Raw genomic sequence first — 17260 nt, forward strand, 5'->3', positions numbered from 1 at the left:
GCTATTTGGAGTGTTTCTAAATTTTTTGCTATCATAAATTGCACCGAAATTATCCTTGTAGCTAAATCAGACCGAACTCTCCCCAAACTGGGACAAAACCCTTAACATTAATCCGAGCTTTACGAAGTCACCGGCTTACCCAGAAAGTCATCTGAGGACAGTGTTTCAAAATCCCAAACCTGAAGCACCAACACGGCTGGTGTCTTACACTCCATCTTCTCTAAGGAAAAGATGTTCTCCCTCTTCGTAATGACCATTTGCTTCTCAGCTGGGAGGTACTGAAATGGAAACAGGAAGCGCCAGTTGAAGTTTCCCTCGCCAGTCAAGGAGTTGTAATGCACGTCTGTCTCCTGCTTGTCATCTTCCAAACCCTTTATCCACCTGAGCGAACACAGAAAAAGAATTACACACTCTGAGTCCATTATTCAGGCATCAGTATAATCAAGAGTGATTTAGCTAGTTTAATGTGGCCACAGCTCATAGTTTTCAAATTATGATACAGTTAGATTCAGATGGAAGTTTCCATCGAATGTGAAAGAGACAAATAGGAGTCAAAGGGTCTGAAACAGAAACAAGATTCTCATTCTAAGCTAGATTTGGGAAATGTCTTCAATTGCTCTGGGATAGCCCTGAAGCCCCATGCAATAAAGAAGGAAAACTCAGGGGCACCTGGGTGGCTCAGCCAGTTAAGCTGACTCTTGGTTTCAGCTCAGGTCATGATCTCATGGTTCATGAGTTCAAGCCCCACATTGGGCTCTGTGCTGACAGGGTGGAGTCTGCTTGAGATTCTCTCTCTCTCTCTCTCTCTCTCTCTCTCTCTCTCTCTCTCTGCCCCTCCCTCTCTCTCTCTCTCTCAAAACAAATAAATAAACATTTAAAAAAAAGACGGAAGGGGCACCTGGGTGGCTCAGTCGGTTAAGCGTCCGACTTCGGCTCAGGTCATGATCTCACAGTCCGTGAGTTCGAGCCCCGTGTCGGGCTCTGTGCTGACAGCTCAGAGCCTGGAGCCTGTTTCAGACTCTGTGTCTCCCTCTCTCTCAGACCCTCCCCCGTTCATGCTCTGTCTCTCTGTCTCAAAAATAAATAAACGTTAAAAAAATTTTTAAAAAAAAAAGAGGGAAAACTCAGGAAATGTGAAGGGAAAGTGTAATCTGAGTTTCCTCTCCCTCTGGGCACTCTTAGTGAGGGTACCACCTCTGCACGCATTGCCCTGGGGCCTCTCTAATTGGTCTGGTTTAGACCCCTGGTATCAGGCCTATGATTGGCCCCCTCCTCTCTGGTTCTGGGCCTTAAAAACCCAGAGGTCTGGATCAATGTGGCACAGAGGGTAGAAGCCTGTCTGCACCCACCTGAATTCTAATCCTGGCTCTGCCATTATTACCCGGAAAGCCATGGATAAGTTATCTAACCCTTCTGTGCCTCTATTTCATTTGGAAAGTAGAAGCAATGACAGCACCTAGTTCATAGGGTTGCTCTGAAGAATTATATGAGGTAATAGCCGTAAAGTGCTTTGTGTCCTCCAAATTATATATAATGTTATTTCCTCTTAGTGTCATCTGCTCTCCCTCCTCAGTTTAGAGTAAGCTGCGATTAATACATTTTCCCCTAGTGCTTTATCCATGGTGAATTACTGGGCAAATAGGTGCTTTTAATTCAAACTAATTGATAATTCCAAACCATTTGCTTTCTGAAAGCAGACATCCTTTCCCCACAAGTCAGGGAAAGATAAAGAACTTCCACATCCCAGAGGAGTGGTACCACTCAGAGTATGGATGCAATTATTTAGGTAAAGATTGTGCTCCCTCAGCCAATCTATATGTGGTGTCCATTATGAGCCAAGGAGTGTGCTAGCTGTTAGAGGAGTGATGGGAGCACACAGAGATGGCCTTTGCCTTCATAGAGCTGTAGCCATAGAGGGAAGGGGACTGAGGGATGGAGGGGGTGGCAGAAGTCACCACTGAGAGATGTGCATATAACAAGGGAAAGGAGCTCAGCATCACTAAAGAGCAGAAAACAAGATGGGGCTGTAGAGATAGGAGGGGCTAGTCATACAGGATACTTTAGGACATATTAGGGACCTAAATCTTTATCCAGAGAAAATAGAACGTCATTAAAGAGCCTAAAGTATAGGGTTGACTTGATCAGATTACGCTTTGAAAAGATAACCCATGGTTCAACATAGAGAACACATTATCAGAGTCAAGAGTGAATACGGAGAGACCAAGCCACATGGTATTGGTACTTCGGTGGCCCCAGCAAGAAATGATGGAGGGAAATGGTTGTGGTGTGGTGAAGACGGAGAGAATGGACAGTGCTGGTGACTATTTGGAAAGCAAAATGGAGAAGATTCAATGGCATACTAGAAATGGAGTCAACAAAGAAAAACGTTTCTTGTTTGGAGAAGGCAAAGAGATACCAAAACGAGGTGAGATGAGTTCACTACTTCTGAGATGGGTTTTATCTAAGGGGACATGTTTGAATCACTTTACCATCTCATTTCCCTCCATGATTAAGGGCTCAAAGGAAGCCTACCAAGGTGTTTGTGTCATAGCCAATATGAGAGAGAGTGAGAGAGAGAGAGGGAGGGAGGGAGGGAGGGAGGGAGAGGGGGAAAATGTGGTTTCCTCAGTTCTAGGTTGGCATCTTTCCTTTTGGTAGAACTAGCGAAGAGTAAGGTGTGACTTTTAGCTTCTGTATTAGTCTTACAATGTCCTTAATACGGAATCTCTCATCATTTGTGCCACATCTCTCTACTTGTTTCAGGTGTAAAGGTATTTTGAATGTCACTCAAAAAGCTTAGGTATCCAACATTTCACTGAAAATAGATGTTTATATAAGATTTCCTCACAAAAATATTTTTATAAGATAATAATTCTTAGCAAAGTGACCAAATAATATTTGACAAAGGAAGTGACCTTATCTAAGAAGGTGAGTAAGATGAACTCCTTCTATGGGAGGTGGGTGGAGTATCTTCCACGAGGCATAGGTTCAGTTAGGGGTTAAAGGAGGAAGGAGGGGAAGAAAAGGGGGCATGGAGTTTGTTGATGACCTTACCCTTTAACATAAATATCACTTGACTTTTGTCCTGTGAAGATATTCTCATCCTCTAAAATGACATCTTCAGTGTTCCAGATGATTACCCTCAATTCATACCTGGGATAAGGGAAGACAGCATTAGGCTGAAGACCTTGAAAGCTGAACCAGCTGGTGTCTATGGGATTCTGGAATTCCTGTGAGTCTATAGGCTTCCTCAACATTACCAAGTTCAAAAATATCAACACTTAAGGTCTTGGTTCCATCAAAACCAAGTGTCCCAGCTTGAATCACCAAGGACATGAAGTTCTCTGAGCAGAAATTCCTTCCATTAGCTGGTGTTTTTCAGAATGTTGCAGAATATTGAAGCTCCATAGCCCCTACATAAAACAGGGGCCACCATTTCAATCATCACCACTGTTACCATTACTATCACTTGCCCCTGCTGTAAATGGCCAGATGGGAATGAGATGTGATTATCAGGTGCCAAATGATCAATGTAACTGATGTTACAATGCAAGAATCAATGTAATTGATCAAATGTCATGGTCTTTTGGTCTGCTACCATGGTCTCTTCCCCTGAATGTAGGGCTGCAGATGACTTACCCTTTCGGTTGCCTTGGCGAAATGTCAACTGGAGGTCCAGGTTGAGGCATATCTTTGGGAAACATGTCCACCCACATCTGCAGGCGGCCCTTTTTAAGAAAAGATCTCCTTTAACTCTGGTGGGGGTATTGCATGGGCAACTGACTTCATGGTTTTAACATATCCCTTTACTAGAAATGGATATTAGCTATATATCATATCATATCTTTTCATGTCATATGGATATTATTCATATTATACATGTTTAGAATATTTGTTGACAAAGACAGAACTTACATTTCTGTTAAGAATTAGAGCATATGTTAAGAAGAAGGTAAAGGATAAGCTAACCCTTATTGAGCACCTACAATGTGGTAGACACAGTGCTGTGTACTTGATAAACATTACATCAATTCTCCCAATATCCTCAGTGGGTAGATGTTATTATTCCTACTTGACAGATGAGAAAACATCTTGCCCACACTTACACAGACAATATGTAGCAGTCTTTGTCTGTTGACTCCAGAGACTCTGCTTTTTCTATAAACTCCTAAGGACTAAAAAGATAATACTATCTGTCAGAAGGATCATGCTTCATTGTTTCCAATGTGCCTTAACATCATTATCTCCATTACTGCTTACCCTGCCACCTGCCCGTGTTACACATTAAAACAAAACAACTAAGACTCAGGGAAGTCAAATGATATGAATCCTGTGGCTAACTAGTGGCAGAATAAGGCCTCCTATCCCTTGCTTTGGACTCCATGCATCAGAATTTACCCTGTTGCAAGGGATCCGAGAGCCCATGTGGGGAGAAGGTGCAGTGGATTCAATGCTCAGCTCTGTTGTATACATTCTAAGTACTCCATCAGCTCAGGCAAGAAGGTGAGTGACCAATAAGGACTGGGATGGTCAGGGGAGATTTTATAAGAAAAAAGGAAGGGAAAGAAGGGAAGGAAGGAAGGGAAGGAAGGAAGGAAGGAAGGAAGGAAGGAAGGAAGGAAGGAAGGAAGGAAGGAAGGAAAGGAAGGAAGGAAGAAGGAAGGAAGGAAGGAAGGAAGGAAGGAAGGAAGGAAGGAAGGCAGGCTTCCAATAGAGCAGGGAGGATTTGTAGGATTTAGGTGAAGGAGAGGCTTTGGCTAGAAAAGACAAGAGCTTTCCTGGGGAAGGGACAATGTCAGCAAAGAGTTAGCATTTGAGAAGAGAAGGACCAATTAATGAAGGATTACAATCCTAAAGAGATATCAACATTCACTTGTAACCAAAAAGCCACATAGTAAAATGAAAGATACCAGTAACCAAAAGATTTTAAATATCTGGTAGTAAATTTCAGGAAACAATCATAGGCTTCTACATGTGATAAGAGCTTATCTTTTCAAGGCACTCTCCCACACGTGCTGTCACTAGTGCTACACCCCAACACCACTGAAATAGCAGTGTGGGTGTTCCTGCTCCATTAGAGTCAAGCTTGTATGTTTTGACCAAGTGACACGGTGAGTGAGTCCAGGGCTGGGACAGGACTATAACTCAAACTGCCTGGGTAAAACCCCAGCTCTACTACTTAGCTGCCGATTAACTTTGAGCAAGTTACTTAAACTCTCTGAACCTCAATGTCTTCATCTTAAAAGTAAGGATCATAATAAGTACATCATGAGGCTGCATTAAGGAGTAAGAGTAAGGTGGTCCACATGCCCCTACTTGTCTAGGAAAATCCTGGTGGTGTCCCTGGTGGCCTCTTTCACTCTGAAAATGGTCATCATTTGGATAAACAATTCTATGGTCATCCTAATTAGGTGAGATTTTATGTAAAGGGCTTAGTACATAAGTACATATTAATTATGTACCTATGATTAATAAGTACATATTAAGAAGGCTCTTAATAAAGTTGATCTTCTCTTCCCTTCTCGCTCATAACCCAGATCTCTGGTTATTTTTTCCACACACTTCCTCTTGCCGGTTCTTCAAAATAAGTCACCAGCTATTGCTTCTCTGGGAAAACTAGTGAACTGTGAAGTTACTGATAGATTCTGGACAAGGTCTTTTGGCTTCTCAAATATCAGCATTCTTTCCAGAGTTTGATAACTCAAATCCATTAAAAAAGCAAAAAGCACTAAATCCAACTCTGGCTTTAGGGCAGAACTTCTCACCCCCAACATTATTGACATATTGGGCTGAATAATTCTTTGTTGCAGAAGGCCGTCCGTGCAGCATGGGATGTCTAGTTGCATCTCTGACCTCTACCCACTAGATGCCAATAGTACCCCCACCCACATGAGACAACCAAAAATATTTCCAGACATTGCTAAATGTTTAGGACAGGGAGGCAAAACTGTCCCTGGTTGAGAACCATTATTCTAGGGCACATAAGATTAACTTTTAGGGATGAAGCCCTATTCCTTGGGGGTGAACACTCCAGTTGGGGCCAGAACTGCCTTGGCCACTACCTGCTCCATTCCTGGCTTATCCTTGTGGTACAGCGGCCGAGTTTCTATGTGCTCAGGAACCAGCCTACACCCAACCTCTGGTATATCCTCCCAAGAATGTAAAACCCTGAGGGCCAGGTGCTCGTAAGACTCCACCGTCTCATCTGCATGGAAGAAAAAGAAATAAAGACAGTTGTCAGCTATAAGTGCTTGTAATGGAACAGTGATGGGCTGTCGGGTGCACTTTTAAACTCTTCCTTAAAGGTTATATAAATATATTGAGGCACAGGGAGAGAGCAAAAGAGCAAAAGAGAACAAGGACAAAAAGAGAACGGAAAGAGGTAGGGGTGGAGTGAAGGGAAGGGAAGGGAAAGAGACAAGAGGTTTAGAGAATGGGAAGTGAGATGGGTTGAGAAGAAGACCAGAGAGCAGTCAAGGTCTCAGAGTCCGGGGCTCCATTTGCCCCTTGAATCAGATTTCTCTAGAGTCTATGAACTACAAGCTTGGCTTCAAGACACTGGAAAGGGTATATTTCCTGGAGATTTAAGATTGTTTGCTAATGCCATAGTGTGAGAGGGCCTGGTGAATCAGGGTGACCCTGTACAAGGTGGTGAAATCACACAATATGTGTTCATGGAGGTCTTGTCTTTCCTCATTGTTGCTCCTTTCTAGCAACACACCTGCTCATAGGAAAGGTTCTTTGATCTGTCATCTTATCAAAGAAGGCAATACGTAATTAAAACTACTGGTAGAAAAAGTACTTACAAAAATAACACAAAAATTGTTGGAAAAAAATCAAATTGTTTTGATAAAGTTCAGAATGGCCTAACTTGACAACTGGAAGTTGAGCTTGGTTTTAGAAAAAGGCCACACACACAGGCAGATCTCATAACAGCAATAATTACAATCAGTAAAAGTTGATGGGAATTAACACATAATCAATGAACTAAATCTTTTGTCATAAAGTTTAATCAGCCGAGTACAGATTTGATGAACATCCTTTCAGATTTCTGGCAGGCAAAAACATGGTTTCATCGTGAAATGTAGAATATGGACCAAGGAACGAAATTGGCTTTAATAGAGTATATTGTGAAAAAATATTTTTCTCAACAAAAATTCATTAATCTGTTATTAACACACTATTCAAATGTCAAGTACTCTGCCTGCAAAAACCTTCAAGAGGTTTCTGAAGTCAAAATAACAAGGTGAAAAGAAATGTTGGCATCAAAGTGGTGGGATCAACATAACAGTGTGAAAAGATCCGGAAATACGTCCTTAATTGGGTTCTCTGCATCGGACGCTCTGAACCTAGGTTTTGCAGGTATGTAGCCTGGCACCTATGGATTTGCATCAAATGGACTGGAACGGCATTACAAGAATTGTTCTGCGTCGTTAAAGTAAAGATGGCTTTTCTTTTCTCATCCAAAATTTAAGAAAGCCTCCCTGGGATCTTCCTGGTATGTCCCACTATGTTATACAGAAAATCTGCTTCTTGGTAGCGAAATAAGAGAGTTGCTGGTATAATATGTGTGAGAGCAATTTGGATTGTGTCCAATGACTTACCTTATATAATATTTATTTTGAGGTTACTGCCTAACCTTCCAACACAACACTCCTATTTAGGTGATACGTGCTATAAAAATATCAGAAGTGTGCAAAAATATGTATGAGGAAGTTCATGGTAGCATTGTCCAAAAAAAAAAAAAAAATGGACACAATGTGTCCTTTATTTAAAGGACACAGCCTTAAAAGGGAATATTATAAATAATAGTTCAAGGAACAAAGGAGAATTGTCATAACACCAGCATGCAGCATGCTTATTTCTGAATCTGAGGATTAGGAGTGATTTTCTACCACGAGCATGAATTACTTTACAATAGGTGACTGCAGTCCCCAGCCAGAAATACCACCGGAGCAGGCTTTTTAAAAGAAAAGCAACATCAGCAGGCTACACTGTGGGAGTTACCAGTGTCCTCCTCCGTGAAGACTGTTTTTCCAGAAAAGACCTGGTTTCCTATCTGTATTTTCCCAGGGCGAAAGTAGGGTCCATCCAGTTTATTGTCTTTGCAGAGCTTCGTGAGGATCTCGGTGGGTTTGGAGGTGTCTCTCCAGGCATTGTATCCTTCTCTGAAAAGAGGAGGAAGGATGGATAGGTTGAGGCCTGTCTTCCCCTGGGAGGATACCCTCAAGGTATCCAGTAAAAGGACCACCGAAGTGGGATCCGTGGTTTCCTTCCGATTTCTTGCCGCTCCATACACTTGGGGCTAATGTGTTTTGTTTTGTTTTCTCTCTGGTGGTCAATACCTCAGCATCTGCATGCTCGTATGAAAGGCAGGACTTCTGAGTAGTCTGACATAAAAGTCCACTAAGGTAGTTCTTGGTTTTGGTTTTGTTTTTGTTTTTGTTTTAGCAATGTACCTTAAAAAAATTGAGGGGAAATTCACATAACATAAAATTGAGCAACTCAGTGGCATCAGTACGTTCATAATGTTGTGCAACCACTGTCCAGTTTCAAAAACTTTTCATCACCCCAAAAGAACACCTGTACCCACTAAGTGGTTGTTCCTTAATCCCTGCCTCTCCTCAGCCATTGGCAGCCAGCCATCTGCTCTCTGTCCCTATGGGTTTCTTGGCATGCAGTTCTGCTTTTGTCCTGTCCCTTGCGGAAGTGCCATTTGACTACTTCTTCTAAGAGGAAAGCCTAGCTCATCCCTTCAATTTCTTTGCTCCTTTCTCCCCCTCTTCCCCCACCAAAATCCTAGTGGAGGCTCATGTCACAGGTAGCGAGTCTAGATGTGCTGTTTCTCTAATCAGGGATTTTCCTGGTGGTTAGTTTCTCAATCTTCCCAACCCCTTCTTCCCTTAAACACCAGCTGTTTGGTTAAAAAATATTAACTCGCAATGAAATGCTCCCTATGAGCCACGACCAAGACGAGCTTGACTTCTCTGCTCATTGGGACACAGGATCCATCAGAATGAAACTTAAGTATTTAAATCAATCAAAACTTAACTATAAAGCGGTTTTCCTACATTGTGCCAGAGGCATGAGGATCCTGAAAACTTCATCCAAGCCATGCCCAGAGTCATACATACACAGGCCTCCCCAGAAACAGGTGCTCTTGTTTGGTTTTGTTTGGGGGTGCTCTTGGGGGGGGGGGCTCTCATCTATTTGTGTTAAGTTTATTTCTTCCGAGAAAGAGAGCACAGGCATGAGTAGGGAAGGGGCAGAGAGAGGGAGAGAAAGAATCCTAAGCAGGCTCCATGCTGCTAGCACGGAGCCCCATGTGGGGCTCCAACCCACAAATCGTGAGCTCACGACCTGAGCCGAAATCAAGAGTCAGATGCTCAACTGACTGAGCCACCCAGGCGCCCCTATTTTTAAAAATGTACCGAACGAAGGTTGTAACTCCCTTGACTAAACTACCCTGCTCTCTGTTAGTTCTGCCATCAGGAAATTCTTCTGAACAGAAGAGACACCACACTGGCCTGTGGCTTCCTCCCCTGACTTCAGAGCGAGAAGAGCCAACCATTTTCTGAATGGCACCTTCTCAGGTACTTTGGATGTGTAAACACCCCGGGGCGGGGGCGTGGGCGGGGGCGGGTGTGTGTGTGTTATACATTCACCAGAGTCCCCAAAACTGATCTGGATTTCTAGGCTATCGAAATAATGATTTCAAAAAATACTTAATGACACTAAATTAGTGTCACTAATGCTCACAAGAGTAGGTGACAACAAGCGGCTTACAAAATGACATGGATGGATAGTATGAGGCCAACTTTGGGGGAAAATGGCATAGGAAAAATCCTGAAAGGAAATATTGCAGCCTTTTTTTTTTTTTTTAATTTTTTTTTTCAACGTTTATTTATTTTTGGGACAGAGAGAGACAGAGCATGAACGGGGGAGGGGCAGAGAGAGAGGGAGACACAGAATCGGAAACAGGCTCCAGGCTCTGAGCCATCAGCCCAGAGCCTGACGCGGGGCTCGAACTCGCGGACCGCGAGATCGTGACCTGGCTGAAGTCGGACGCTTAACCGACTGCACCACCCAGGCGCCCCACAGCCTTTTTTTTATATAAGTTATGTCTGGGCGGAATAGTCTGAGCATAACTTTGTACTTTTCTGTATTTCCTCGATTTTCTGCAATGAGTACATGTTATTTTACATTCAAGAAAACTATTTCTAAAATTACACCACGGACATCTAATGAATGTTTTTATATTTTCCTGGCTGACATTCGTAAGATTTTTATTTTTTCTGGAGATATCAGATAAAACACACTTAAGGAAATATAGAGCTGATAGTCTAATACTTTGAAATGAAGCAGAATTCAAAATCATTGTAAAGAGTGAGAGCTGGGTCCACTCCTCCCTCTTTGTAAGGCAGGGATAGCACCTCATGGGCTTGAGAGAACTGAATGAGGTGTAGTGTCTGCCATGTCCCAAGCACTCAGGAGAGTTCATTATAATTAACTGGGATTTGGGTATTTGTATTCTGCTAATAATTCTCCTAACGTCAGTCTTCGCCAGGGAAGTCTGCCCACTGGGCCCGGCCAATTGAGTGAACGTGTATCATTCAGCTCTTGACTCTTGAAGACCCTGCCCTGGGTTCTGAATCAGCACTGCCTCCCCAGCCCCAACCCTGGAGTTCAGTGAACGATTTCCCCAACCAGCCCTGCTGACATGGAACCCCTCTGGCACATTCCAGCTGGCCTTCCCAGAGCAGGCCGGTGTGAGGCACAGCTGCTGAACACCAGCAGTGCCCCCACCCCACGCCCCCACCTCCCAGCTCCCCGCAGGAAGAACCTACATCTCGTACTGGCTCTGCAAGCCACAGATGGCTCGGTGTCTGCTGTAGAAGCGGTTCTCCAGGTCGATCCGGGTCTCGCCAATGAGGTCGTCTGTCCCGATCATGTCATGGTCGTAGATGAGGATGGAGAGCAGGGACTCCTTCGGGAACGTGGCCTGGATCTCAAATGACCTGTGGTCCAAGTAAAGGCATTAGGAGTCAACAGCATCTGGCAACACAGGGAGCATCTGCCAGCTCTGCTTTTAGCTAGCCTGTGGTTCTCACGAACTCGCTCAACACTCAGCAACTCAACGAATACTTAGCAGGTATTTATTTGGTTTAGCGTTTCATTGAGATTCGATCAATTTCCAATTCTGTGGTCAGTTTCCAGTAGCCCATAGTCTCCCCTTCCATGGGCTGTACCCTGCAATCATCCAGGGTGACGGCAAGATGGGTGTGAAAAATCTGGAGGGTTTGCTCTTGAACAGAACTGGCTTCCAATGTTTTCTTTTTCTTTTTTTTTTTTTTAAAGTAGGCTCCATGCCCAGCGGGGAGCCCATCGTGGGGCTTGAACTCACAAACCTGAGATCAAGACTCGAATGGAGATCAAGAGTTAGAAGTTCAAACGACTGAGCCACCCAGGTGTCCCCTAATTTCTAATTCTGGATTTGAATCTGTAACTTCCCAGGTTTAAAACTTTGGGAAAGTTATTTCATCCCTCTCAGCCTCCTTATGTGTAAGTGGGGATCAATATGTCTTCTTTGCAATATAGCATGGTCGTTACATGTGATATTGTTCACACAAACCACACATTTAGCGTCCAGGTATTCAACTGGTCCCCAATCATTGCCATTCCCTTTCCCCTTCATTGTTCCTTTGTCAGGGAATGTCAGCTGAGTTTGTTTTAAATGAAAACCCCTTGGAAGATGGAAAATCCCAAAAACAGAATTGCAGGACTACAAAGCCATCTCTGGAAAATTCTGAGCCCCTCGACAACAGAGACCTGCCTCCTTCAGCTGCACTGCTGAAGCCCTTGCTTTTCCTGCGGAGAGCACACAATTGAATGTTCCTCTGAACTGGAAGGGATCTCAGGGATCAGCACATCCAACCTCTTCACTTTACAGATAAGGAAACTGAAACCCAGAGAACATAAGTGACTTGCCTGCACCTGACCATTAATCAGGTCAAACTAGGATCAGTGCCAGCTCCCTGACCCCCTAGCTCGGAGCTCATTCCCTGATGCCACACCAATGCAAGGTGCTGAAAGGAAAAACAGTGCTGTGGGGTTTCCTGGGACAATGTGTTATCCGTGCTGCTGAGCATTAGAGGAGATAATTAAGAAATACGTTTTGAGTGGATTTGGCGAAGTGTCTTCTCGAAAGCACAGTCAAGGACACGCCAGTGTTCTCCAGCTGTTTCTAACTCTGGCTGCCCTGGGACAGGTGGGGTGGGCTGGTCTGTGAGCGAGGGGCCAAGAGGAGAAGGGGAGGATGGGAGAACGGAAGGTCCCGTTACTTCCTTCCACGTCCGCAGGCCTGTCTGGGCTGCTGCCTTGTGGTCAGACCCACTTAGCCCTGGCTTTCACCCTCCACTGTGGCAGCCACTGCAATCCCAGCACAGCCCTGAGCCAGTTAACCCTCTCCCGAGAGAAAGAAGCAAAAACACCACAGCTCCACTGACTGGCACAGACTCGGCAGGTCTAGAGATAGGGCTGTGCCGGGAAGAAACCCACGTGTCTTCCACTGGAAGGCACAGCACTGCCTGGGGCTCCAAGATGCCGATTCCCAACTATACTTGATATTCTGGACGTGTCTCACAAGGAAGTCTCCAGCCACTATCTCTGGGGCTGGCTGTCACACAGCTGCTACCAGCAAGGAAGACTTGTTAAGTGCTTAACTACCCTGGCAACCATGACAGAAGACCCAGTTGCTTTGGTCCGTCTTCCCAAGTGGAGTGTTCATAGATTAACCTCTCCTGACTTTCACTGGAGTGTCATTAAAAGAGCTACCCAAAATAGCTCACCATGGTTGGACTTCCAGTCACTGGGGGAAAAGCTAGGCTTATATCAACTTGTGTGCCAATGAGATACTACCTCTAAATGTAACGGTGGTTGAGAAATGAGGAGGCCTTGGGACACCTGGCTGGCTCAGTCAGAGGAGCACGCGACTCTTGATCTCAGGGTTGTGAGTTTGAGACCCACGTTGGGTATAGAAATGACTTAAAAAAAAAAAAGAAAGAGAGAGGGAAAGCATCATGAAATGGGTAAAAATGGGGCCTTATTGAAACATTTCAGTACCTCCAAGCTTCAGAGGAAAGATGTCCCATTCATCCATTCTTTTATGTATTCATTTGTTCATTTGATGTTTATTATGCACTCACTGTGTGCCAGGCACTGTGAGTTAAGAAAATGAGGAAATGCCAAAGTCTGGACATGCACCACCTCAGGATGATGCAGAGTGGCAGGGCCCATTAAATCTGGCTGGAAACTGAAGGTTCGTCCATCCGTCTGTTCATCCATTCATGCATTCTTTCTACAAATACTTGCTGAGCATTTATCTGCTCTATTGTAGGTCCTAGGGATGCAGCACTGAACAGACTAGACCAAGTCCCTGCTCACATGGAGCTTACCCTCTTGGGGGGAGATGAGCGACAGCCAAAAAACACAGAAGCATATCAAGGTATGTCAGAGACTATGAAGGAAAGGAAAGCAGGCAAGGTGCCGGGGGCATCACGGGGTGGAGCCTGTGACATCCTCATTCAGTGAGGTCGCAAAGACGGATCCCCCAGACCCCAGGTGAGGCACAGGGGCCCTCTACTTTGCCTGCTGGAACACGCAGGACTGAGCCAGCAAATTCTGTCCCTGAGTAACAATGAGAAACGCGTCCAACAAAACATCTATGCATGGAGGGCTTCCAGAAGAGGTACCACCGTGCCAGAGGCTGGAGGGAATATTCCTTCATCCTCTTCTTTTGTTTACCACAGCCATAAATGAGGGTCATGAAACCAGTCTAATTCATGGCACTGAGGTAGCTAATAAAAAGTGACTACAAAGGACCTGGGAAATGAAGTGCTAGTTACAGAAAAGGAAGGCAATAATAAAGGTCATCTCTGCATCAGGGAAGCAAGGGCAAGTTTCCCTGGCACCACTGGTTTACTCATTCTCATTAATGGGAACAGGCAAGATCATTTATTGCTTCATTTCCTCCAGAGCAATAAAGTGTTAAGAGGTTGGTTCTGATCAAATGTCAGAGGGCCCACTGTGATCACCAAAGTGTAAATGAACCTAAATGAGGCTGATGGAGAGTTCATCTCACGCTCCTTGTTATTTATGCAAGAAAAAGAGAAATTGAATAAAGTTAGGACGAATCCATTGCTAAAATGATTAGCACGGGGGAGAGGAAGGAAGCAAATGTGTTCTGAGTATCAACTATGTGCTAGTGGGGACAACGTGCTGTATGTTTAATCATTTAAAGGTCAGTGGGAGTCAAGTGTCATTATTAGTGTTTGATCGAAAAACTGGGATCAGAGAGGTTAAGTCTCCTGCATAAAGTTACACAGCCTATACGTGGCAGAACGTAACCCACATCTACCTGACTCCATAGGTAGCAGGTCCACAAACCCAAGGAGAGAACACAAACATGTGCCGCCTCCTGTTAGAAGACAAACGGGCAGTAGGGTTGTGTGAACCGGAGAACACCTCATCCACCTGAACGTGCACAAATGCAACGCCTGTTGTAACACTTCGCAGGAAAGCAAAACACAAGCAGAGGACACAGTTCAGTTGGTTTACTTCAGGGGTCACCTCAAACGAGCTGCAAAATTATAGGATGGAAAATCCCTTTGATAGGAGACAAAAGACCAAAGGTGTGGCCCCTTCTCCCCTACTCATGAGCTGTGTGAACTTGAATAAGTTTCTAAACCTTTCTGGGCTGCACTTGCCTTTTGTAAAAAGGAAATCTCTCTGTCCAAAGGAAGGAGGCTGAATCTGATGACCATTCAAGGTGCCTCTTAAATTTGAGATCTAGGAAAACCATTCTTGGAAAACTATGGGCATAACCAAATTCCTAAAGGGACCAAGGAAAGAATCTGGCCCTTCTCCACTGCGGTTAGGTTCGATTGGCTGTTACCAAAGGTAGAGGTCAGCTCTTAACCTCTTGCCACATTCACTCAGACACACAACATACACACCAGTCCCCCCACAGAAACACAGCAGGAGCAAATGCACACAGGACGGCACATCACAACCCAGATAGCCACTGACCTTCCAAATACTGGGTTCAGTTGTTTGGGGATGTATTTGTCCCGGTCTTTGATTTCTGTTTGGCCAAGCTTGATCACAATGTAGGGATCTGCTTTGCCGTCCGGATCAGCTGGGCTGAGATTAAATGCCTGGAGAGGAGAAAGAGAACCCTTGTGGCCCAGTGGTTCTCAACATTGCCTGGGATCAGATCACCTGGGAGTTTTAAAAAATATGGATGCCCGCGTTCCATCCGCAGATTCTAATTTAATCGGCCTTGAGCTTTGGGACTTTTAGAAGCTCTCTAGATGATTCTAGTGTGCAGCCAAGGTTAAGAACCACCGCTTTAGCCTCTCCATTCTGCCGCTGAAAGAAAACTTATCAGCTTTTCTCAAGTCGAACTTTCCCTAGAGTCATCTCCCCAGTGGAAAGTAGCACTTGACAGAGTAACGAGCACCATGCTGGACAGGAGCCAGAAGGCATGACTTTGAGTTCTGATCCCATGTCTTACGTGATCTTGGGCATCTATCCATAAAATCATGGGGAAGGGGGCACCTAAAGGCTCACCCCACAACTGATGGGCTCTGAATCCATGACTCCATCAGGCCTGCATTTAGCACTGGCCAGGTGAGTAATGGTCTGTTTCTCAGAGTGAGGTCTGCTTCCAGACAAGCTGGGCCTAAATTCACCACAGGGAAATGCTTTGTAAGGGAAGACCCGGCGAGGGGGCTGGAGAGGAGTGATAAAATGGAGAAATTCTGCAGAGATGAGAGCTGAGTGAGAAACGATCCTATTTTTAGGACTCTGGCCTACAGATGGAATGTATAAGCACACAAAGCTCTATTTTCCAGGATGTTCATTTGGGCACTGTTTAAGAGCCACATTTGTAAACAACCTGTGTGTCAATTACTTAGGGAGAAACTCAATCCAAAACACCCCTTTCCTCATTTGCTCTCGTCACATCACCGAATTTTAATTCTTTACGTAGCAGTTATCTCCGACATTCATCTCATTTATCTGTTCCTCTGTTGATTTTTTATGCTGTCTTCATCCCCACACCACCCCTGGCTGGTATGTAATCTCCATCAGAGCAAGAGAACGGTCTATCACATTCATTATATTATCTCCAGGACCTAGAACAGGGTCTTAGGATTTGTTGAAAGGATGAATAAATGGATACTACATTAATTCAAGAAAACACTACGCGGCTACTACAAAAAAGAGGAACACCTGTATGTACTGATCTGGAAAATATCCAGGTGATACTTAAAAAAAAAGAGAGAGATTACTATGTAATGCATGAAGCAAGACTCTGTTAAGTAAATACTTGGATGTAGCTATAGACTAGTATAAATACAGTTGATTCTTAAAAACATGGGTTTAAACTGTGCAGGTCCACTTACACATAGGTTTTTTTTCAATAAATAGAGCATAATACTGTAAATGTATTTTCTATTCCTTATGATTTTTTTAAATGTTTATTTATTTGAGAGAGAGAGAGACAGCACGAGTGGGGGAGGGCAGAGAGAGAGGGAGTGAGAGAATCCCAAGCAGGCTCCACACTGTCAGCACAGAGCCTGACGCGGGGCTCAAACTCACGAACTGTGAGACCACGACCTGAGCTGAAATCAAGAGTGAGACACTTAACCTACTTTACTGTAAAAATACAGTATATAATACAAATGATATACACAATACATGTTAATTGACTGTCTATGTAATCAGGAAGGCTTCCGGTCAACAGTGGGCTATTAGGAGGTAAGTTTGGGGGGGCTCAAAAGTTATACATAGATTTTCCACTAAGAGGGGTTGACACCCCTCACCACTATGTTGTTCAAGGGTCAACTATGGATCTGGATGTGTTTACATATTCATAAGAAAAGTAAGTTATTTCTGGGCATAGAATTGCAGAGGTGAGGAGATTTGATTTCTTTTTCAATGTAACTTTTAAGTCGTATTATTTTTTACATTTTTGGATGTTTTATTAAACGAAATTAACTTATTTGGTTCGTTGATTAAATCTTAGCGTGAGAGAGCAAATCACACAATCACTGTTACTAGCACTGCCAGTGAAACTCACTGACTGTCCCTAATTGCAGGGAATCTATCTTTTCTGCAACCAGGGCCACCACCGACTTACTCTCCATTTGTCCAAGCCCCGCCCATCCTCCAGTTCCAGCCCACACCCTCCCACCCC

General features: G+C 44.2%; 1 protein-coding gene across 1 annotated transcript in view; it reads right to left on the reverse strand.

Moving 5' to 3' along the window:
- Window positions 1-17260, reverse strand: part of FER1L6 (fer-1 like family member 6) — a 133379-nt gene that overhangs the window by 18481 nt on the left and 97638 nt on the right. The window contains exons 32-38 of the mRNA XM_030304364.1: window positions 15088-15215; window positions 10848-11018; window positions 8008-8168; window positions 6063-6205; window positions 3640-3728; window positions 3055-3153; window positions 140-381 (exon numbers count right to left, since the gene is read on the reverse strand). Of these exons, the coding sequence (XP_030160224.1) occupies window positions 140-381; window positions 3055-3153; window positions 3640-3728; window positions 6063-6205; window positions 8008-8168; window positions 10848-11018; window positions 15088-15215 (1033 nt within the window). The remainder of the gene's footprint in view (window positions 1-139; window positions 382-3054; window positions 3154-3639; window positions 3729-6062; window positions 6206-8007; window positions 8169-10847; window positions 11019-15087; window positions 15216-17260) is intronic.

The sequence above is a fragment of the Lynx canadensis genome, chromosome F2, assembly GCF_007474595.2.
Source record: "Lynx canadensis isolate LIC74 chromosome F2, mLynCan4.pri.v2, whole genome shotgun sequence".
NCBI classification, from domain to species: Eukaryota; Metazoa; Chordata; class Mammalia; order Carnivora; family Felidae; genus Lynx; species Lynx canadensis.